The sequence below is a fragment of the Dermacentor silvarum genome, chromosome 1, assembly GCF_013339745.2.
Source record: "Dermacentor silvarum isolate Dsil-2018 chromosome 1, BIME_Dsil_1.4, whole genome shotgun sequence".
Lineage (NCBI taxonomy): Eukaryota > Metazoa > Arthropoda > Arachnida > Ixodida > Ixodidae > Dermacentor > Dermacentor silvarum.
In genome coordinates this window covers 159,822,714-159,846,498 of record NC_051154.1, presented here as the reverse complement: position 1 = coordinate 159,846,498, position 23,785 = coordinate 159,822,714, and the positions used below count along the sequence as shown (strand labels likewise).

Below are 23,785 nucleotides of genomic sequence, written 5' to 3'. Positions count from 1 at the left end.
GACACTTGGAAGCATAGCTCATAGCGGCCATGTCACACGTTCTAACACTTGAATAAAAAAGTCTTGGTGTTTGTTACAGTTATGTCATGGCAGTGGGTTCAATTCTGCCCCGCTTGTTACACACGCCCATAACACTCTAGAGTGCTTGGATACGTAATTTATTGCAAAAGACCCAATTAGCCGTCTTTTTTGAACTTAACCTACATATCACACATTACCCTGTCCTCATAGTCACCAAACACAAAGAAGCTGCCTCCTTTAGTTCAGTGAGGACACCAGGCGAAACTAATGTATCAGGCATGAAAAAGGAAAAAGAAAAGAAAATGAGGGTTCAATAATTATTCGTAACGCTTCTAAATAAGATAGAAACGTTAAATCTACGCGGCACCGTGCACTTAAAATATTTCCTGTTCTTTCAATGTATGAAATATCTGAAACGCACAGTTCTCTTGGGACATTGGGAAGCCTAGCTAATAACAGCAGCGGGATACTTTCGAATAGTTGCTTACAATTATTTTAAAGCTGTATTTGATCAACACGCATTTACCATTGCAAATAAACTTACCGTATTGTTCACCCTATGTTTGTCAAATTTGACCTCAGTTGTATTTGCAATTACGTCAGCGCAGCCGTCTAAGTTTTCCACCACTCGTAAAACAGACTAATAACGCTATCGACCACTTGCAAACCTGTTCTACTGGAAAAGGCGCATTTAACCCACCCATTTGGAACAATTCCTACACATTACCCAGACCATGCCCCTAATTTTCCCCAAATATAAACAAGATGCCTTGTTTAGCTTACCGAGGACACCGGAGAAACTAGCTACGAATCTCGTGTGATGCACGAAAACAAATTAAAAAACGTGGGTTTATTAAATATCTACAACACTTGCATTTAAAGCAGGAAAGTGAAAGTTTCGCCAACGCATTGCTGCTTAAAATTCTCTCTATTTTCCCGGAATTTTAAGTGAGCATCTCGTGCTGTTGTTTTGGGAATCTGGAAAACATTTCGATTAGCGACAGTATGACACCCTGGAACGCTTCAATGGGTAACTTTCTAAAAAGGCTGTAATAAACCTAAACAGAATAAACAATTATCGCTCGTCACTCAGAACATTGCTTCGTACTTCGAATAATACAAACACCGTAGCCCACCCGCCGCGGTGGCTTAGTCAGCTAAGGCGTTGCGCTGCTGAGCACGAGATCGCGGGATCGAATCCCGGCCGCGGTGGCCGCATTTCGATGGAGGCGAAATGCAAAAACGCCCGTGTGCTTGCGTTGTAGTGCACATTAAAGAACCCCAGGTGGTCAAAATTAATCCGGAGCCCTCCACTACGGCGTGCCTCATAATCACAACTGCTTTTGACACGTAAAACCCCAGAAAGAAGAACACCGTAGCCCGCATAGTTTACCGATGATATCGGGGTAAAACAACTAAATACCGTGTACAACGTATAAAAATTTGGAGAAAGCAAGTATTCAGTAAATGTTCTCAGAGCACATAAGCAACCAACATAATTCAAGATTTTCGGTACACGTAACTAAGAAGTGTGTAGGGCTGCTAAGCACAAGGTCGAGGGATCGAATCCCGGCCACGGCGGCTGTATTTCGATGGGGCGAAATTCGAGAACACCCGTGTACTTAGGTTTAGGTGCATGTTAAAAAACCCCAGGTGGTCCAAATTAATCCGGAGTCCCCCAGTACGGCGTGCCTCATAATCAGATCCTGATTTTGAAACGTAATAGCCCATAATTAAAAAAAACTAAAAGTGGCCCTCATTTCTTCCAAATGTGAAATATCTGCTGTTTTGCTCCTGTCGAGAAACTAGTAATAGTGTAGTTCTTATTAAGAAACAGCCTGAAAATGAAACCGACAAAGTCAGACGTGACACATTCCTTTACAAAAAATTCAAGTAAGTATTCTATTGGTGTTGAAATGGCTCTGCACGTTAAACCAAGGTCATTTTCACGAGCATATCTACGATAAGTCCTGATTACACAATGAAATTCGACAGCGATACCTGTAAAGTGGTTTGACTAGATTTTTTATGGTGATAAGATACTGAGACTGCTATTTTTAGATGGATATTCAATATTCCCAGCATTTGATAATACAACGCTTTCATGCCGTAAGGCACCTCCGTCGTTAGGCGCGGCTGATTATAGTATTTTATCCGGACCTCCCCCTCGCCCGTAAGTAAAATATAGCAGGCTGCTGTGTTTTCATATACGTATATAGTGGTCCCAATAAGCTGGGCACGATGCAAGTAGCGCAAACTGACATTTGTTGGGGCGGGAACTGCCCAGTGCCAAGTCATCTACGTAACGGGAGCGTGTACGACGAATCCCGCGCGTCGTCCGCTACAGCGTGTCTCAAGGAGGCTCAAAAGACAATCCTCGCTGCGCAAGCAGAGGATACGTAGTAAAGAAAAGCATTACTTACGTGGCCACTTAGCTGCATCTAGACAACTTAGCTGCATCTGCAGTTTTGTTGTACTTTCCAGCGTGCAGCTGGAAGTGCCTGCTTTCAAAAGTGTGGGGAGGGGGGGGGGGGGGGGCACCTGGTAATTACGCCTATGGTGATAAGTGATTAGTGCTCCCAGTTTACTGCGAAGTTAAGAGAGACAGAAGAAAGGGGAAAGGCAGGGAGGTTAACCAGATGGGAAGGTCCGGTTTGCTACCCTACGCTAGGGAGAGAGGGGAGGGGGAGGTAAAGTGACAGCAAAATACAGATAAAGAAATAAAGGAGCACATACACAAAATCACAGTCGGTCACAGGTGGCACAGGAAAGTAGCACTTGCAGCACTATAAACATCGGTCCGGGCTACAGCCGCTTGTCCAAGTCTGTTGCCCTTAAAAACTGCAGCAGCGCCCTCGTCGCCCTCCGCTGCGATGGCTTGTGATGTCGGCATTCTAAAATAAGTTCCTCTGTTAGAGGTCTTTGGTCAAAGCGCGCTATCGCGATTGCGAGCGATAGTCTCTGTAGATTGTAGCGAGGACAGTCCCAGAGAAGGTGCTGAAGAGTCTCCTCGCTACCACAGTCGTCACACGAGGTGTCGTCGGCCCATCCGATACGGAACGCAAAAGACTTATTAAAGACCACTCCTAGCCATATTCGACAAAGCAGGGTAGCTTCGCGATGGCAGAGTCCAGCTGGGATGCAAAGGCGTAGAGAGGAGTCTAGGTTGTGCAGCTGGTTGCTTTGAAAACTTCGTGTATTCCACAAGGAGAACGTAATATCACGGGTGAGCATTCGAAGTTTTCTAGCGGCATGTGTCCTTGATAACAATATTGCCACGCATCGACGACGCATTGGATCGTCTACAACATGCCAAGTTCTTTTCTTCGTTGGATCTTAAATCCGGATATTGGCAAATCGAAGTGGATGAACAGGATCGTGAAAAAACAGCGTTTTTGACACCTGACGGCCTTTATGAGTTCAAAGTTCTCCCCTTCGGTCTCTGTTCCGCACCTGCCACCTTTCAGCGGATGATGGATACCGTGCTTGCTGAACTCAAATGGCAAACCTGCCTCGTATACTTGGACGACGTCGTCGTGTTTTCGAGCACGTTTGACGAGCATCTCGCACGACTCGAGAGCGTCCTCACTGCGATCCGCACTGCCGACCTCACCATCAAGCCTGAAAAATGCTACTTTGGGTTCCAAGAGCTCAAATTTCTTGGCCATGTCGTTGGTCCTAAAGGCGTCCGACCAGACCCCGACAAGTTAGCTGCCGTCGCCGAGTTTTCACCACCCACAGACAAGAAGGCTGTCCAACGCTTCCTTGGTTTGTGCGCCTATTATAGACGCTTCGTCGAGGGATTCTCGAGAATTGCTGAGCCTCTGACACGGCTTACACGCGACGATGTGCCTTTCATTTGGGCGGACGAGCAGCAGCAGTCGTTCAATGAATTGCGCCAGCGTTTGCAAGCTGCCCCAATACTTGCTCATTTCGACGAAGACGCAGACACAGAAATCCATACTGACGCCAGCAATGCGGAGCTCGGCGCAGTTCTTGTGCAGTGGCAAGATGGTGCTGAACGCACCATTGCTTATGCGAGCCGCAGTCTCACCAAGGCTGAGAAAAACTACTCAACCACTGAAAAAAAATGCTTAGCGGTTGTGTGGGCAATTAGTAAATTCCGACCCTACTTGTACGGTAGACCCTTTAAGGCTGTCAGCGATCACCACGCCCTGTGCTGGCTTGCCAACCTCAAGGATCCTTCAGGCAGACTAGCCCGTTGGAGCCTGCGCTTACAAGAGTACGACGTTACCGTTGTCTACCGATCTGGAAGGAAGCACAGTGACGCTGACTGTTTGTCACGCGCACCGCTCCCTTCGACATCATCGGACCCGGACTATGACTTGCCATTTGTCGGCGTTGTCGACGCCGTAAAGATGGCTGAGTACCAGTGCGCTGACCCTGAGCTGCTGCCGCTGATCGAGCACCTTCAAGGAGTTGAAGGTGTTTTGCCTCGCTCGCTCGTGCGCAGCTTATCATCGTACTGTTTGCGCAACAACGTCCTTTACAGGAAAAACTGCGGAAGCCGTCCAAATACGTACCTCCTTGTCGTGCCATCGGCGCTGCGCCAAGACATTTTGCAAGCCTGCCATGATGAGCCATGCGCGGGACACCTGGGATTCGCTAAGACATTAGCAAGGATACGACAGAAGTATTACTGGCCCCGACTTTTTTCTTCTGTTCAACGCTACGTGAAGACCTGCCGCGATTGTCAGCGCCGCAAGAAACCGCCCTTTAAACCGGCTGGCTTTCTCCACCCTGTGGACCCTCCTCAAGCACCGTTCCAACAAATAGGAATGGATCTACTTGGGCCATTCCCAGTGACCTCTTCGCGCAACAGATGGATAGTCGTCGCTACCGACTACTTAACCCGGTACGCCGAAACCATAGCTATTCCGCAAGCAAACTCGTATGAAGTGGCCAAGTTCTTCGTTCACCACATCGTCCTACGACATGGTGCACCTTCTGCTCTCATCACGGATCGCGGTACAGCATTTACAGCCGAACTTATGCAGGACGTTCTCCAGCTAACACATAGCTCTCACCGCAAGAGCACTGCCTATCACCCTCAAACCAATGGATTAACAGAACGTCTGAACAGAACGCTGGCTGATATGCTCTCCATGTATGTCGACGTAGAGCACAAAATGTGGGACGAGATTTTACCCTATGTCACCTTCGCGTATAACACTGCTGTACAGGAGACTACACAGTTTACGCCGTTCGAACTTGTATACGGCCGCCACGTCACGTCAACACTTGACGCCATGCTACCTGTGGATGATAATAGCCCGACCAGCGAACACGTGGAAGAGTTCGTACAAAGAAACGAAGAAGCCCGCCAGCTTGCTCGGCATCGTATCCGGAGCCAACAGCATACCGACACCCTTCGATACAACCAGGGTCGACGCGACGTCCATTACAATACCGGCGACTGCGTGTGGGTCTGGACGCCCATCCGTCGCCGTGGACTCTCGGAAAAGTTGCTCCGCCGGTATTTCGGTCCCTACAAGGTTGCGCGCCGCCTCAGCGACGTAACCTACGAAGTCGTCCCCTGCAGTTCCGAACCCGGTTCGCTCCGTCGTCGTCCTCGCGCTGAAGTTGTTCATGTAGTACGCATGAAACCATACCATGCGCGTACGTGAACGCCCAGATGCACCTGAGGAACTCCTTTTCTTGTCATGGCTGAAAGAACTTTTTGACGCGACCGAGACGGTCGCTTTTCGCACGGGGGGCAATTGACACAATGATGTGGGGCTCACGCACAGCGGGACGGCGCGCGCAAAGGTCGGCGCCATGAAAGACGACGAAGCACGTAGGCTGCACGTTCTTCTTCTGGCCGGCCATTAAAGTGAAGCATCTATTCGTCCCATGTTGATAGGGCCGCCTCACGGTTCTCAAACCATGTCCGCGCATAGTCCTCGAGGGCAAAGTAGGCGTTGCGTAGCTTGCGCTCCGGAGTCCAGCCGTTGAATTCTGCGACCGGCTCAAAGTGATCGAGCCAGTCTTCAACATCCTCGAAGGTGTCCCCATGGAAGGATTTGGGGATTAGCGGCTGATTAAGCACGACCTCGGTCGGTGCAGTTGAGGAAGAAGACGGAACTGATGTACTCATCGTTCTGACTCGGTTGGGTAGAGGCTCGTGCTCCGGTGGCAGTCCTTGAAGTCGACGGCTTGTTCGTAAGTGAACAGGAGTCAGCTCGACCGGACTTCGTACTGGGCTTGTAGGCGGGGTTCGATCTGGGAGTGGTAGCATGTACCCCGCACCTCCACCAGAAAAATGTAACGTAGATCGAAGACGGAGTCTTTAAAAATCGATGCTTCACTTTAATGGCCGGCCAGAAGAAGAACGTGCAGCCTACGTGCTTCGTCGTCTTTCATGGCGCCGACCTTTGCGCTCGCCGTCTCGCTGTGCGTGAGCCCCACATCATTGTGTCAATATCGGCTCCTCTTCGTCGCCTTGAAGAGCCAACCGGGCAATGTTATCGGCGTGTTCGTTCCCTACGATGCCGCAGTGACTTGCAAGCCACAGAAATGTCACGTGGTGTCCTTTCTCAGTCAAGGTATGGATTAGTTCTCTATTCGCGAAGACCAGTTGTTAGTGTGGTCCACGCCGCAGGGCTGATAGCAAAGACTGCAGTGCTGCCTTCGAGCCACTGAATATCGACCATCTTCGAAGTTGTTCTTGGCTGAAGAGACGAAGTGTATCGCGAAGAGCTGCAAGTTCCGCAGCCGTCGATGTCGTTGGGTGACACGTCTCGAAACTGATGGTGGTGGCTTTCGCTGGAAAAACCACGGCACCAGAGGAAGACTGGAGAGCTGCCAATCCATCAGTATAAATATGTACGGGTTCGGCGTACCTCTCGTGCAAAAGGAGCAGAGTTAGTTGTTCAAGTGCAGGTGATGACAGATCAGATTTTTTTTTCTGATTCCTGGTACGGTGAGGTGCACTGCAGGTCGATCCAAACACCATGGAGGAATCGATGGCTTAGTTGCGGTGGTGAAGCCTGATGGAAGGCGAGTGTAATAATCCGAAATCGCAGTACAAAATGATGCCTGCGGCCTTTCTGATGGTAGTGTTGCCAGATGATGGGAACGGGCCCGGGCAAAGTGCCTAGTATGCACTCTCAACACTTCAACCGCAATGTCTGTTTGCATGGGGTGGTCCCTGGCGATTGCAATAGTCGCCACTGTCGATGTGCATTTCGGTAAACCCAGACGAACCCTTAGAGCCCGAGCTTGAATAGCCTGTAGAGCACGAAGATTTGTCTGGCAAGTGTTGGTCAGTACGGGCAAACTATATTTCAAGAAGCCCACAAAAATAGCCCTGCACAATTCCAACATTGCATGCACTGGCATTCCCCAAGTCTTTATGCCCAGAAACTTGAAAAGCTTGGAGATTGCTGTCTTGCGCTGTTTCAAGCAGGTCACGTGCGGGCTCCATGAGAGATCTCTATCCATGATTATGCCAAGAAATTTGTGAGTCTTCTCATAAGAACTTACCTGGCCATTTATAGAGATGGCGTAGGGTGTCATTGGTTTGCGAGTGAATGCCACCAGTGCACATTTGTCTGACTAGATTTCAAGACCTTGGTTGCGGAGGTATATAACTGTCAGGGTAGCATCTTTTTGAAGTCTTGCACGTATCTGAGGACGTGTCACACCTGAAGTTCATATACATATGTCGTCTGCGTTCATTGATATCTTGATCGCTGCTGGCAGATTTTCAACGAGACCAATGAGTGTGAGGTTGAATAGGGTGGGGCTTAGTACTCCGCCTTGAGGGACGCCTCGGTAGGTGTAGTCTCGTATGGTTTGACCATCGCCGGTACACACAAAGAACGATCTCATAAAAATGTAATGAGAAATCCATTGAAAAACTCGACTACCTAGGCCAACCATCTCAAAAGCATCGGTGATAGCCTCGTGAGATACGTTATCGTATGCCCCCTTGACATGCAAGAACAAAGCTGAAGATTATCTTTTGCATGACTTTTGATGCTGGACATACGTAGCGAGATCAACAACACTGTCTATTGATGAGCGATCTCCAAGCGGGCAAGGATCGTATTTTCCATTATCTTTCCCACACAGCTGGCCAGCGCTATTGGGCGATATGAGGTGAGTTAAAGTAGGGACTTTCCTTGCTTCAGGAGAGGTACCAAGCGGCTAGTCTTCCATTCTTCGGGAACCATGCCGGCTTGCCGGGATACGTTGTAGAGATATAGCAGTTCTCTCCGTGTGCATTCACTCGGGTTGTTCAAGGCGCGGTAGGATATTCAATCTGGTCCCGGGGATGAAGAACGCCTGCATATAGAGCAAGCGCCGCTTCAAGTTCCTCAATGGTGAAAGGAAGATCCATGCGGCAGTCACGCGAAACGGGGTTGTCACTGGAGGCTGGAGACCCTGAACCGGGTGCTTGGCCAACGATCTTTGCACAAAAGTCTTCTGCACAAAACGATCTTTGCACAAAAGTCATCCAACCGCCTCTGGAAGAGCGCCAGCGCTTTGAACGGGAAGCGTTGTTCAAGGAGGGAACGCAGACCACGTACGGTTCTCCACGTACGGTGGGAAAGTGGCTTCCGGGGGTCTAGTGACTGGCAAAACATTGTCCAACCTCGTGCTGCCAATCTATCCATGCGACGTTGAATTTTCTTTTGTAGTCGTCTGGGTGTCCTAAGGGTCATCGATGGATTTTGTAAACCGTTATCGCCGCTCCGCACGACGACGGAGTACACGAAGCCACTCCAACTCTATATCCAAATCCGTGTGCTTCGACGAAACCGTGACCGTGCGCGTGGCATCTACACTTTATTGTTTCGTCTAATTCAGAGGACAAGCCCTTTCGACAAGCATGTTTCATGGCGGAGGTAAATGTAGTCCAGTCAATTAATCGAGTGGTGTTCCGTGGGAAGGACCTGGACATCCCATTGGTGATAAGGTACGTGGGAATGTGATCACTCCCGTGTGTCTCGATATCCAAAAACCATTTAACTTATCTTGTGAAAGAGCTAGAGACGAAAGCTAGGTCAAGACAGCTGCAATAATTCACGCCTCGTATAAACGTTGGGCTGTCGTCATTCAGGAGTGAAATGCCGTGGTTGGAGGCGAAGTTTGCTAGTCTTTCTCCTCTTGCATTTGTCCTTGTACTTCCCCATGCCATATGGTGCGCATTAAAATCTCCGATGATGACATATAGAGCAGGACACACCGACAAGATGTTCGTTAATCGTTTGAAATCAAAATTACTTGAAGACGATATATAAATGCCTACAAGTGTAAACATGAGTTTGCCCTTTTTAATTGTTAGGCAAACATATTGATTGTCATCGTGAGGCGGAATCGGCTGGCGAACATAGGTGAGTTCTCCACGAATAAAAACGATGACATTGCTGCATGCACCAGTTGTGGACATAACAGCTTCGTATCCCGATAATCTGACTGGTTTTGACACGTTAGGCTCACATGTGACAATGATTGGGAGCAAATTAGTATATATATATATATATATATATATATATATATATATATATATATATAGTGACGAAAGTCTGCAAGGCGTGACTTTAGTCCTCTTGCGTTCCACTGGATGACTGAGGCTGCCTTGACTTCTTCTCGAAAGGATGGGTGATGGTTGGCCATGTCTCTGTTCGAGAGGTTCAAGCACTGGGCTTAAGGCATCCAGTACTTTCAATGAACTTCGAGCAGACGTGGTTCCAAGGTGCGACAAAATCAGTCGAATGGCATCTATGAGGGGTCGCAGCATTGAAACGACTTGACGATCTGCTTTGGGCGTGTCATCAGTGGCAGTAGTAGGCTCCCGAGCGGGCTTGACAATCTGTGGTTCTTTGGGAAGTTGCTGGCTCACAAGCGCAGGCCATTCTTCTTGAGAAAGATTCCTTTCAGCTGACTTTCTTGTGCTGTTCAGCCCCTTTGTGGCCTAACTGGAGAATGTGGGTGCTACAATGGACGGGCCACTCTCCTTTCGTGTATCTGCCTTTTTTTGAGGAGGCTCGGTGACGCCGACGCCGGATCCTTTCGTCAACATCCCTCTGTGACGAATTGTCCCGAACCATTTGCTTGAGAACTGCAACCTCTTTCTTGATGCGAGGGCATTCCTCAGACGAGGCAGCATGACAACCATTACAGTTGCCGCACTTTAGGACAGTAGCCTGGCAAGTGTCCTCCGCGTGAGGTTCAGCACACCGGGGACACAGTAACGAGTTTGGACAGACCCCCTTGACATGTCCAAGCCTAAAGCACTGATGGCATTGAAGAGGTTTTTGTACGAATGGCCGAACCGGGTGCCGGAAGTGACCGACTTAAACGTGCGATGGATGCAATCTCCGTCGAAAATCATTTTGACGCAGCGCGAAGTTCCAAGGCGGCTCATATGCGTGATGACAACACCCTCACTTATTGGTTTAACCAGGACAGGCAAGTCCGTGTTGAGAATGGCGACATCAATGTCATAAATTACACCTGCTGTGGATGCATCGTTCATCGGGATATAGAAATGCACTTCGATGCGTCGTAGCTCCGAGATCTGCTTCAGTTTTTCGAGCGCACTCCCGTTGGAAAAAATGGATTGCGAGAACATTTTTGCGCGTGTTTATCCGAATGTCCTTAATTTCATTCGGCACGACCCCTTCCGAGAAAACAGATAGTTCTTGCCTGTTCGGCAATCGGAGGTTGCTTGAGGGTTCCTCGGGCACGAACACGATGGCGTGAGGCCAGCATTCAGGCCTTGACTTCATAGTCGCCGTGCTCGCTTGCGTTGATGCATTCGCGTTGACAGTCCTTCTTTTGGCCCTCCTTATGCGGACAGAAATGAAGCTATCATCCGATGAGTCATCACCCGACACGGAGTATAGCTCAGTGTCCTTGGTGTCACTGAGCATGCTTCTTCTCTTCCTCGTGAAGGACGGCCGTGATAACCTCTGGCCAGGAGGGCCTCTGCAAGGCCCTCCTGGGCCTTGAACACACAACAGAGAGCCGAAGGCACCAGGAAATTCCGAAGATTTTGCCAGAAACCAGAAAACACAGATAGAAGCGTTCTACCAAGAAGACACTTCGTCGTCGTACAGTTTACTGCGGACGTTGTTGAAGAACTACTTCGTCTTTGTGGACGTGCTTAACGGCACACGACCCCTTACCTACCGCAAACAAACGGCCTCACTGAGCGCGCGAATCGTACCCTGCCAACATGCTTGCCATGTATGTCTCCACAAATAAAAAAATGTGGATTCCATTTTACCCGTTGTTACGTACACTTACAATACTGTCGAGCATGCAGTCATAGGCTATGCGCCTTTCTTTCTTCTCTATGCTCGCAACCCCCAAAGCTTCAGCAATACCATCCTTCCCTGTTCCCCACATGATGACTCTTCAATAGGCCAGACTTTATGTCGTGCCGAAGAAGCCCGTCGACTGGCCCACCTCAGGAATCTCTTCTCTCAAGATCGTGCCAAGGCTCGTTATGATGTTCGACATATGCTCGTCACATTTTCTCCGGGGGACTTTGTTTGGCTTTGAGCACCTGTACGGAAAAGGGGGCTGTACGCAAGATTTCTGTCATGATACACCGGCCCATATACGTCATACTGAAACGTTTGAGGGACGTCATCGTAAGAGTGACTTCACAAAACGCAAGTCGTGCACGTCGCCCGACTCAAGCTGTACCACCATCGGGCTATGTAACTCGCTCGGAGAGCTTCGTCTGCTCCCGGAGAAACATTCACGCTGCACGGCGCAGCCGAAGGAAGAAAAAGTAGAGGAGTGTGCGAGGAGCTGGCCGCTGCCTACTGGCCTTGGATGACCATCCTGTCCCTTGCGCTACGCTAACCATCTATCATCTTGTAAACAAACCCATCCCATGCGTTACAATATTATGCCTTATTCTGTCCCTGTTGAGACCTACAGCAAGCAATTGTCATTACTGAGAGAGGCCGCGTAAGTCCAGACCTAAAATTATTCGCTGCGTTTACCTTTCTCCCTAACTGCAACTAAAGCAAGACGCACAAGGGTCATAACTGCCTAAGTCGATCAAAGTTTGCATGGAGAACTACTGAAAGCGGCAGTTGTGCCACTGCGCCCATAAATAAGTATGTAGTGCATATATGCGGTCATTCAAATTACGACTCGACTCTATAGGCCAGCGTCAGCTGCAAGCGAAATAAGAAAGACTGGCGAACTTTACTTCTTTAGACAATTTTATTACCCGTCTTATAGTCTCACTGGCATCCTTGGTATTTCCGTGCCACGTCGTAGCAAGCACCTGAACGTTCATCCTCTTAGTCACTCTTCTTTCTTCCGTCATCAACCCTTGTAGCCGTAGCCTAGCCCGTAACCACCATATCCGCCGTAGCCGCCATAGCCGCCGTAGCCGCCGTAGCCGCCATAGCCGCCGTAGCCAAGACCGTAGCCGCCATAACCCAAGCCGTAGCCGCCGTAGCCCAGACCGTAGCCGCCGTAACCAAGGCCACCGTAGCCGCCGTAACCGCCGTATCCGAGTCCGCCGTATCCTCCGAGGTAGCCTGCACTTCCGAGGGCGAGGAGGACAGCGAGGGTAGCGAGGACAGCCTGCAGAAGAGAGACGACAACACAAATCAACGCGAGGTAAGAAAGTGCGGTGCACCGACACCGAAGCACTCTTCTGGTTGGTCGTCTACTTGTTGCACAACCGAAATTCAAGTATTCCTTGTCGCTACAAAATGCTTTCGAACACAAGTTTACCTATTATAAAGAGATAAATGATCATGCATCTATTTCATATTGTAGCATGTTTGGATGTACCAAGCCTGCAGAGGTGCTGAATGTTAATGCAGTGAACAAAAATAAGTAAACCGAAAGGAAGGGTTAATAATGTTGGATCCGTTTCTCTAATGTGTAGCCAGGGCATACTACGAAGTTTAAGTTATAGGTGAGAACACAGCACAGCCGGCCATTTACTCGTACTCGATCAAAATAATTGTTCAGTGGTGTGCACACTATAGTTTACTACAAATGCTCAGCTTTCAGGTTAAAGACACGTTTTGCCCAAATAAATAAAGTTCAGGTCAGCGATTTCGTCCTTGCAACGGCAACTGTTAATACCAATAGCCCGTTTCTCAAAAATAAACATGACTCAAAGCGATGAAGCAGGAAGCGAAAGTGCTCCGAGCCATCCAGCTGCCACAATGAACTAACCTTGAACGCCGAACATATGAGACCATAAAGGTGTTTATTTATTTATTTATTTATTTATTTATTTATTTATTTATTTATTTATTTATTTATTTATTTATTTATTTATTTATTTATTTATTGCTTTCTTGCTTTCTTTCATCTGCCGTTTTCATCCGTCTTCTCATTCGCACCTGCCACTTTTCAGGAAAATTGAACTTCGCTTCAAGTAGGCTTCCTAGTTAGTGCCGGAGGAAATTACCTTCCTCACAACGCTCAAGAAAAAGCAGGCAAGTCTAGAACAAGTACCAGAATGGTCAGCCGTGCACTTGCTCTAAGTCCAGCTTCCTCTTAGGTGGGCATGCTGGTCTCAGGTTGGTTCTGTCCTGACGTTAATTCTTGACATTAATGGGGAAGAGCTGTCCACAACTTTATGTTGTAGAGCAAACAAAAACAGGGTCCTGCTTGTTACACTAAATTAATTGATGATTTACGTACTCCTAACTTCTCATTCTTAGCCATTCGAGAACTCTTATTCATTCGCATCACTATAAGCACTGCTGGCAGCGGCGTGAATGGCAACACCAAATTATTCTTCGAAAATTCTCCTACTCATCCTCTCCTCTCTTCCAACAAATTCAATAAAATATGTGCATGCGTAAGAACCTCTGCTTGCATGCGTTTGCTACCTGTGATATTAATTCTTTGTTTGTTACCCTTTTAATGGTGCTGCAAATGCTTCTCGAATGTTATATAGTTTAAGTGCACGTAGTCCTGTGCAGTTCTCAAGTCCCCCTCCCTGACTTGCCGCGCTAGTCAATGCTGCTCACTTACAATGGTCTTCATGGTGATGGAAGTTTGCGGTGGCTGCTGAGTAGGCTCAGTGAATCCTGTCTGCAGTGAATGCTCTCTGCACTGCTGAGTGGCTGCTTATATACTGTCCCCGTCGTCGACGCCTTTGAATGTTATCTCCATCCAACGGGGCGTCTCGGGCTTGTCACACAACGACAGGCCATTTGGTATCAGCACCGCACGCCGAGCGAGGATATCGTCCGACGAATGACAACTAGGTGAGATGGCTTACTGATACGCGAAAGTGGCGAAAGCGTTAAGGCGGACACTCGCGTGCTGCCGGTGCCTTTCTTTTTATGTGTGCAGACACCCACTCTAGGAAATGCAGTCAGCCACGTGAGCAGCTTGGCACCTGATAACGCACCGACTGGTGGCAGTAGGTCACCGGAGATTGCGCACGAACAGGATTACGGCAGGTGAACCCGACCGGAGGGCCAGGTTAAGCGATTTGAAAACAAACAGAGGACATCGAAAATATAGCGAGAGATTTACGGTGACGGGCCTCCTGAGAGTTGCGATTTGCTGTGAAAGGAGTGACGAATGCGAGTTGCGAAGCGCTTGGGCATACGAGCGCGTATCTACTCTAAAAACTGTTGACGTGGAAGTGCCGGGCGCGCAGCGTTGTGGAACAAAGGTACGCCTCAAACTGTTTTTAGAGTGTAGGGTGCAGACCCGAGACCATAATTTTCCTGCGCTTTCTTTTCTCACTCTTTTCCCAGGCAGTTTATTATTACGCATATTTAAGGCCAAAAATTTGAAAGCGTTTCAGCTTCCTATCTTTCCTTCTATATATATATTTCCTTTTTTTTAAGAAGTTTTGGGTCACCTTTGCCTTATTTAACTCTTCTGGCGTTCACTACAAAAAATAAGAGTTATTGTGCCACTTATCGCGGGCTTAAGGAACTGTTAATAAACCGGTTTGTCAACTAGTATAAACACACTGACACGAATTTAGATTCGAACTATAAGCACGCGCACCTGCTTTTCGCTGTCAGAAGGGTCATGACATTTTGTTTGCTCCGACGCCCTTAATACTGTATAGTAACGTAAAGTCTTCCACATGTTTCGAAAGTTCAAAGAATTGAGACGGAAAATAACTATGATTTGACTTTGTCATACTGTTTTTATTATCGCGCTTGTGATTTATTTATTCACCATCTTCACGTCATATATGTTTCTGACTGTTCGAAAATTAAATTCCTGTTGGTAGTCTGCACTCGGGTTGTAGGTCACGCCCCGTATTTATGCAAAGTTTATCAGCAGCCGCTTCACTGCGACGTATGTTTATTTAATGCTGCTCTCACGTTGCACTCAGTGCACCACGCGCTGCGAAGGGAGTCCCGGGTCCGGGCCATACACAAGCAATATGGGCGTCAATCCTCTACAGCCTACACGGATGCGGCCTCTTACCCCGACGAGCAGCCACAACATCCACAGTAATCGTGAAGAAAGAACATCGGAGCAGCATTTCATACCCCCAAAAGAATCCCCTCCACACCGAGGAAGCGGTCATGGTCCTCGCGCTCCCCCCAAACAGAAGTTGAAGTCATAGTGACCGACTCTCAACAGGCGTGTCGCATGCTTTGCCAGCAGCAGAATTCATACCAACACGCTCAGAATCATCAATCAAAAGCCGCCAACGAGACCAATCATGATCATCTGGGCGCCAGCTCACCGCAGCATTCCTTACAACGAATTCGCCGACCTCGTGGCTCGAGATTTCACCCGCCGAGCAGACACCGAAGAATCCTAGTCCAAGCGCATGCACCCTCTAGTTTCGTACCAATACATCACACAACATTACATGCCAAACCGCAGAGCACGCCCTCCCCCACACAAGTCAAAACCTGGAGAGCAGGAGAGATTCCTCCGAGCTCTGCAAGTTAATACCCCACTCAACCAAAAATCACCCCATAGACGGTACACAATTACCGCGCTTCAACAGTCGCACAATTACCATCACCAGTGAACATCCCATTAGTACGTACGCCACAGACACCCTTAGAAATCATCTCCAGTCTCAACACCTTTTTGAGGTTGAGAAATCATCTCCAGTCTCAACGCCTCTGGTTGAGTCTCAACGCCTCAACCAGAGGCAACTTTTTCGGACACTGTAACCTCCTACCGATCCTCTCTTTCATCCGATTTCACGTCTGCAGCAAGATCACCTTGTAATTTGTGGCGTCTCCGGCAGCCACAAGTGCGACTTTCTATTCCAGGAGTTGGAAGGAAGTCCGACTTGCCAACTTGTTCCCTGAATCAAGCCGCTCTACATCTACTGCATGATTCCTGCTTCAATCCAGATCACATTTATACAGACGGCTCTTCGACTCTAATGAGCTCTACTGGTGCGGTAGTTATTCCGTCGACGTCAATCTGCAAGAAGTTCAAGATCTGCCACGTAACAACATCGACAGGGTTCGAACGTGCTGCCCTCCGTAGCACAGTACTTTATGTGCTTCAACAGTTACCAAATCACTGGGATATATTCTGTGACTCAAAGGAGCCCCGCAATCACTCTTATCAGCTCTATGCCGCAGCCCATACGAAGAACTGGTAGCAGAGATATGATTACGCTACCATCAAGCGACGGGCAGAGGCCACGACATTGTATTTCAGTGGCTACCTGGGCACTGCAACATTGCTCGTAAAACCCCACGTAAAGCCCCAGAAAGAAGAATAAAAGGGCCTACAAAGCTGCCCGTAAGGCACATGATGAATGTGAAAGCACCTCGATGCCATTGTCGAAAGCACCTCGATACCATTCTCGAGAACGGATGCAGCGCGGCAACTCCGTGGTCTTGCCCATATTATTACTTTAAAGAAATGGAATACACCGGAGTTCCACAACCGGCGCCTATATGCCAGGGACCCGCGTATGAGATTACAACTTTTACCCGGTTTTAACCGACGGGAAGAAACGTTACTGTGCCGCCTGCGAATAGGAGTTTCTTTCACAAACACCTGCTCATTCCTAATTGGAATCGCGGACATTGCCAGTTGTAGCACATGTGGTGTTGAAGAAATGACCACACATCTCCGGTGTGACTGCCCCACATACGAACATGAGAGGAGTGCCCTTTGGACAGCTTTGGGATACTTCGATGACTGGCCTTTCACAGAGGAGATCTTGGGCTCGTGGCCTCGTGCGTTCGCTATGTGAAAGGCCGCAACGGCGCTACTGCGTTTCTTGAAATGCACCAGCCTGTATCACTGCCTGTGACTGACTCAGCGATGAACGCTTGTGTGTGTAACAATGCAAAGTGTGAACTTCTCTCTTCCTTCTCTTCTTTCAATCACATTTGTCCTTTCCCCACTGCATGGTAGCGTACCGGGCTCAGCCTGGTTACCTCCCTGCATTTTCCTTATGACTGCTTTCTCTCTCTCCACAATGCCACTTCTGCGGAGAACGAGGGTCCTTTAGGCATATAGTAGTAGGTTGTAGACAGCCACCACTAAATGATCCCAACCCTTATCACATCAACGAGCTTTGGGAGAGAGCCTTGGCCAGCTCCGACCGCGAGGATTAGCAACGGCTGATCGCGAGTGCCGAGGAAGAGGCCCGAACTCAAGCCATTCTGGAATGAGGACGCCTCTCCAAAGCTACATTCACATATTAAAGATGTTTATTCTCCCTCTCTCACGTTGACATGAACAGCCATGACATCAGAAGGCCTTTTTAGGCCCACCGCTTTCACAATCCATGCGTTTTATGTGCTTGCTGCATGTCTTTGATATTGCTGTTAGTAGCATGTACAATTGGATGCAATGTTTGTCATCTGTCCTCGTTGTTTTTAACAGTGCTTAAATTTAATTGCGAGAGCAATTATATGGACACTCCAAGCACATTTCGGCCGTCGGCGTCGCCGTCGCCGTGAGGTTCCGTATAAAGTCCAACGACGATAAAATCGCCACCGCGCCCCGTAGGCTGTGTGTACGTGTGAAAGCGTACGAGGGTGAGCCGGCTATCGCGGCTCAGTGTAGCTAGCGCACGCGACGGAGGAAGGCAGGCCGGAAGCACGCGGTCTTTCGCGCGTGAGGCTCGGGCGCGAGGTGATGGAGAGGGAGGGGGGTGTGTTGGGCTGCTGCTCACAGCGCGGCCACGCGGGCACCGTATCTTGAAAGTGATCTGCGATGTGGGCGAAGTGGGCGCCCGCGCGGGCCTCATCTTCAAAGCGATCTGCGATGAAGACAAAGGGCATGCGCCGAGTGTCGGTAGCTTCGTATGCGCAGTGGTTTCGACGTTTAGTGCGCGTTGAAGCGAGAGCCAGCACAAATAAAATGCACTAATAATAGCGCATATGATAGCGCACCTAAAATGATAGCGCACTAAAATGATAACAAATGATAGCGCACCTAAAACCAAGAACAAGAGCGTTTTTCTTTTTTTTTTTTTTACATTTCTCGCACATTCAAATGTGGCCGCGAATGGAACCCGTGAGCTTGTGCTCAGCAGCAATAGTCACTGAAACAGAAATGAGTAATATGAGCCTCTGAAGTCATAGCTGCAGTCATCATCTTTGAAAGTTGTAATTCATGATCTAACGCGCAGAATGTTCTTTGTAAGTCAACAAAGAGTCATCAGAATATTTTTTGCCAATTTCATTACGGATATTGCCCCAAAAAATGTTTATTAGGCTAATAGTACTCTTTCCTGAGCGAAAATCAAACTGGGCTAGATTAATAAGTGTAAACTTTTCACAAAATGAGATCATATATTGACATGCACAATCTTACCGAGTGTGTTCTGTTCTATAAACAACAAAAGAATTGAAGTTGATTATTTTCATGAAGTTTTCTTGGTGATTTCTTATAAAGAGGCCTTAAAGTTTTTGTCTTTCGTATTATAATGTATCTGACCAGTATTTAATGATTTACTTAAAATGTAAAGTAATATTGTTATAAGTGCATTAAATTACCCACTTTATCTTCAATCTGATAACTTCATCGAAACCTTGGGTTTCGTTGAGCTCATGGTTTATATTACACCCCATTATTCAGAAACCGTAACAGCTGGCAAGTCAGCAGAACCCACATTTCGGACCGAAATGCTGTTCAGAACACGTGCCCGTATACTCGCCATTTTCTGACGTCATTTACTAACTCAATAGAAGGCTTACCAACATCATTCGCCCGCTGCACACCGGGTAACTGCGGAGAGGCATCAGAGTACTGATCACCTGAGTCATCAGCACTCTTCTTCGTATCCTTGATATTATAAAATTTATCATGTTTGATGTTTTACCAGCATTGCAACTGCAGGCTAAATATTTATTTGCGTGATATAGTGCTTCCTATAGTTCACCATTTCTTCCGATTAACTTTGTTCCCTGTCTGTCTAAAGTCCTCTCTTGCAAGAGCGTCCGGCTATTGGCGTCTGCTCTTAATATAGCGAAGCTAAATTATTTGGACGTGAAGATTGGATGAAGACATGGATCATGGGATAAGCATGGATATGGCATGAAGACATGGACATTATTTGGGCACGAATTCATCGGCGTTGCTTTATTTCTTTGTTTATTTGAATTTTCTGCTGGCATCATTCATAGATTTCTTTAAGCAGATCAGTTCGCAAGCTTTCATGTGGTTGTTGTCTTAGTGCATCCCATTTGAGAACGCTTACACATTTACCTACTTGTTCGGAAATTAATACATACTTATTTATGTTCAGGCTTCGAGGTAAAATGGTAGCATCGCATGCAAATGACAAGACAAAATAGCGGTCAGACACGTTTTCCTTGATAACACAACCAACAAAATTATATTTCTACATTTGCACATATTTGTGCTGATGTGGTCAATACTTCTTCTTCTTTCTAGGGTTTTACGTGAGGTACGCCGTAGTGGAGGGCTCCGGATTAATTTTGACCACCTGGGGTTCTTTAACGTGCACTACAACACAAGCACACGGGCGTTTTTGCATTTCGCCTCCATCGAAATGCGGCCGCCGCGGCCGGGATTCCATCCCGAGATCTCGTGCTCAGCAGCGCAACGCCTTAGCTGTGGTGGTCAATACTACGTGACCTCGTTAAACGACCGCCAAGAATCTCCGCTCAAGCTATGGGCTAACCGAAACTTGCCCACAGCTCACTGAAATTGTTGAGCATATAGGGTGTCATATATATATAGGCCATAACTTGTAGCGGAAATATATCAATAGAAGGTTTTAGTTTCACGTACGAGTTCTAGCTGCGCACGTAAATTTCTTTTTTTACTTTGGTTGATTCATATAGTTTCACAAAAATGACAGTACGACATGCAGCATTATTACATTCAACCATTCTCGGAACGAGTCAGCCGTGGCAGGAAAAAGAAACCGTAACCCCGTTATCATATGTAAAGTGCCCTATCTGTAGAACCACCACGGCCGACAATACAGAAAGATATCGTTAAAGTATCAAGAAAAAAGTGAATCACCGATCAGAATAACTTATCTAACAAAGAGCCTAGCCTGGAGCAATGGTAACGCAGCGCATGCGAATACCACAGTTCAATGAAACGCCAATAACAAACGCTCACTTTCAAAGATCGCTCTAATCCAAATACGGTTAGTTGTCGTGGCACAATTATGGGCCTCTCCCCAGGTAAAAAATAAAAACAAACAAAAACATGACGACGGTTTTCTCTGCATGGATGCGTTTATTTTGGGTCAGTCATACCGCACTGGAGTGATGTTACCCGACATGCAGCTACTCTGTAGGAGTGCATTTATCCATGTGAAAACGATGACACTCTCTCCAAATTGCCTCCGTGACAGCATCTGCTGCGGTGTAAGAAAATCGTCTAGCAGCGCGCTTTTGACGACGCCGCTGTCACGGGTCGCTATGCGTTTGTCGCCGAGTCAGCGCCAGCTTTCCTTCGACCACAAATTTTACCTTTGTGCACAAAATCAGCGCCGTGCGTTCTGTTTCTTCCTGAGTCCCCCCCCACACACACACACACCTTTACTCAATTTCATCGGCTGCCCAGAGTACCTGCACGTATACGTCTGTTGAGGCGCTTGTAGAACGCACAGGGCTGTTGATTTCTTTTCTTATTTTCATTTACAGCCTACGGCTGGCAGCTGCTAAGGCCTTCTGTGTGCATCATTTCGAGCAAGGTAAGATGCCGCGTAACAGCTACTGCTTCGAAGGAGACACAGCTTCATTCCTCGAGCTGCCAGCCGCGTTGCTCTCCGCGTATTTGACCTCGGTGCAATGACTCCTCTCTACGCAACGCGTGTTTACGCATACGGGGTCAATGAGACCACGGATATTTGCAGGGAGGATTATCCCCCTCCTCCTCTCGGCGCCTGAGGTCGAAGTAAAGAAGGCGCTTAAGTGAGCGATAGTGCGGTGGCTTCTGCTCACTTTTACGGCAGACACGCGTGCTCGTGCGGTGCTCGGCATACTGAAAACCAACCGTGGTTCTATAGTCCTGAGATGCTTGCTCCTCTTAATTGTCCCGGATTTCAGGGGACGTGTTGTGACTCACTTGTGCAAGGTTAGCGCCAGCGCTTCACTCGGTTTATTGCCACGGCGGAAAGCAGTTATGGCCATTTGAAGGCTGGATCGACTTTTCGAATAAAACAGCCGATTCCGATGCGCTCCTTGACCCGCTTGTGTGGCCAAGCATTCCGCTTGCCGTTCCACGCGGCTGCGTTTGTGAGAGGGATGGACCAAGCGTCGCTCAACAAACGTGTCGAAAGAAGCGGAACAGGTCCTTGCTGTCAAGTTGGTTTTGTGCACCTAGGGCCTTGGAGTCACTTTAGCCAGGAGCTAGATGGTTACAGATGGTAGGCTGAATAAAATCTCCAAGTGTGAGTTGCGTGCAACTGTTTTATTATCATGTTTACAATAACTCACCTCGTCCACAAAGCTCAGCCCCTTGTCCAGTATCCTATAATGCTGAATAATACTGTAAAGTGTAGAGAAAAGAATGAAGACCACTTCGGCGATTCTTCAGGCTCTGGACAGCAGGCTATACTGACAGAGGCTATGCTGCGACAGCAGTCGTCTCTCACCACGGGCACCGCATAGACTTCATTGCGACGCGCACAACATCGTCTCCGTCCGCTAGAGTATTGACTGCTGTGGCCTCCGAAATACATGCACAGACAGCACCACTCCCGGAGTCTCCGTGGGGCAGAAAACCACGTACAAATTGCGAAGCGCCCAATCTGCGCGTTAGCGTCAACTCTAAATGAAAGTAGAGAGAGAGAGAGAGAGACGACGATGGTCGTCGGCGGAATGGAAATGGCGGACGAACGGAGACCGCAAGCCCAGTTTCGAGCTTTTAACGGGTGTCGCTGTTTTAAAAAAACTGAGACGTCTTAGACACTGGCACCGAGAATGCTTGTACGGGGTAGTTCCTTAAGGAGTGTCCACCAGGAGCGAGTAATCGTTCGTGGTCACCACGATTTAGAAGATAGACCCGAGGTCTACCGAATCACCTACAGGCTCTCATCATGCAGATATATGTATAGAGATCCTTCGTTATTTTCTTTCAAATATTGATTTGATTATAGTTGATTGTGAGTTGTGCTATAAAAGTTCCAGCTCTCCAAGAATGATTGTATAGAGAGGATCTAAGCATTCATATACATTGTGTGCTCGTGATATATTGCGCCTCGAGAGTCTGTATGTGTCAGATTTTTTTTCTGCTTTCTTTTTCTTCTTACTACAACTGTTTGTTTGAGTACATGCGATTTTCAATAGCCAGCGATAATTATATTAAGTGTGCGTGGCTTACCTCTCCTTATAATTGATTTTCTTCTCGCATAAGAGTTGTGGTTTGCAATCAATAGCCGAGTCTGTAGCCAAATTGTGCGCGTAATTATGGCAGCTAATAAACAACACCTGCCTAACTAATGCATACAATTATTCCGTGCAGCCTGGCTTAGTAAGATTCAGGAGCATTGCGCGACCATTTATGAAAGGGGCACAGCCGTTGCCAGTAGCAGCGCGGCATACGTCGACGCTTCCGCTATACTGAGCGTATTTTATTACCGTTGCGAAGCTACACGTGTACACTGCAGTGCACGAAAATGCGGCAGCGTCGTAACGGCCTGGCGGAGCAGCCACCGCCCCTCGAGGGGTTCTAATCGCGTAATCGAAGCGCGAGTAGCTGTGCGCTCGCTGCACGATAGGAAGCTCTTATTCGGCGACCCTATTTGCATTCGGCACAACCACGCGCTCGCGCGCGCCCCTGCACGTTCTAACGGCAGACTTTGTGGAGGACAAAAAGAGAACAAGTAAACAGCGCGTGTCGGCTTTTGTGCAACCAGGAAGTTCATGTAGTGTATAGTGCAAGCTCGAGGGCGTTCCCTTCGGGGCCGTGGCTTAGCTTTCTTGTTCGCACACTGCCGCCTAAGGTGTACATTGAGAGTCACCTTTTAGTGCACTTAAGTCCTGATGCGCAGGAAGTTTTACCAGCACAGTACATTTGTCCGCGCAAGTTTCACGTTCGTAAACATACAATGCATGACCCCGAAAATTCTACGTAGTGAAGAACCTGCGCTCCTCAAAACGGCATCGACTGACACGGAGAGAGAGACGGCAATTCTAGGTTCAAATGGATGTGCAGGTGTGTTAGCCTGCCTGCCCGTCTGGTATGCTATGCTTCGGATGCATCGTGTAACGTCAGTCAGCACACATATCAAAAATATACACGACCATGCAGCAGGCTTAGAGGCTTCGCTATTATAAGCAAAGGCCAAAAGTGCATTCGCTGCGCACAGAGCACTGGTAGTGCTTTCCTACGGGTC

The 23,785-nt window shown here is 48.0% G+C and overlaps 1 protein-coding gene across 1 annotated transcript; it reads right to left on the bottom strand.

Annotated features, from left to right (window-relative positions):
• Positions 1 to 12,238: 12,238 nt before the first annotated feature.
• Positions 12,239 to 14,167, bottom strand: LOC125942707 (shematrin-like protein 2). The gene is made up of 2 exons (XM_049660984.1): positions 14,023 to 14,167; positions 12,239 to 12,606 (listed from the first exon to the last, which is right to left on the bottom strand). The coding sequence occupies exons 1-2, from the start codon at positions 14,032 to 14,034 to the stop codon at positions 12,343 to 12,345; spliced, it is 276 nt and encodes a 91-aa protein (XP_049516941.1). The 5' UTR covers positions 14,035 to 14,167; the 3' UTR covers positions 12,239 to 12,342.
• Between the last annotated feature and the right edge of the window lie 9,618 nt (positions 14,168 to 23,785).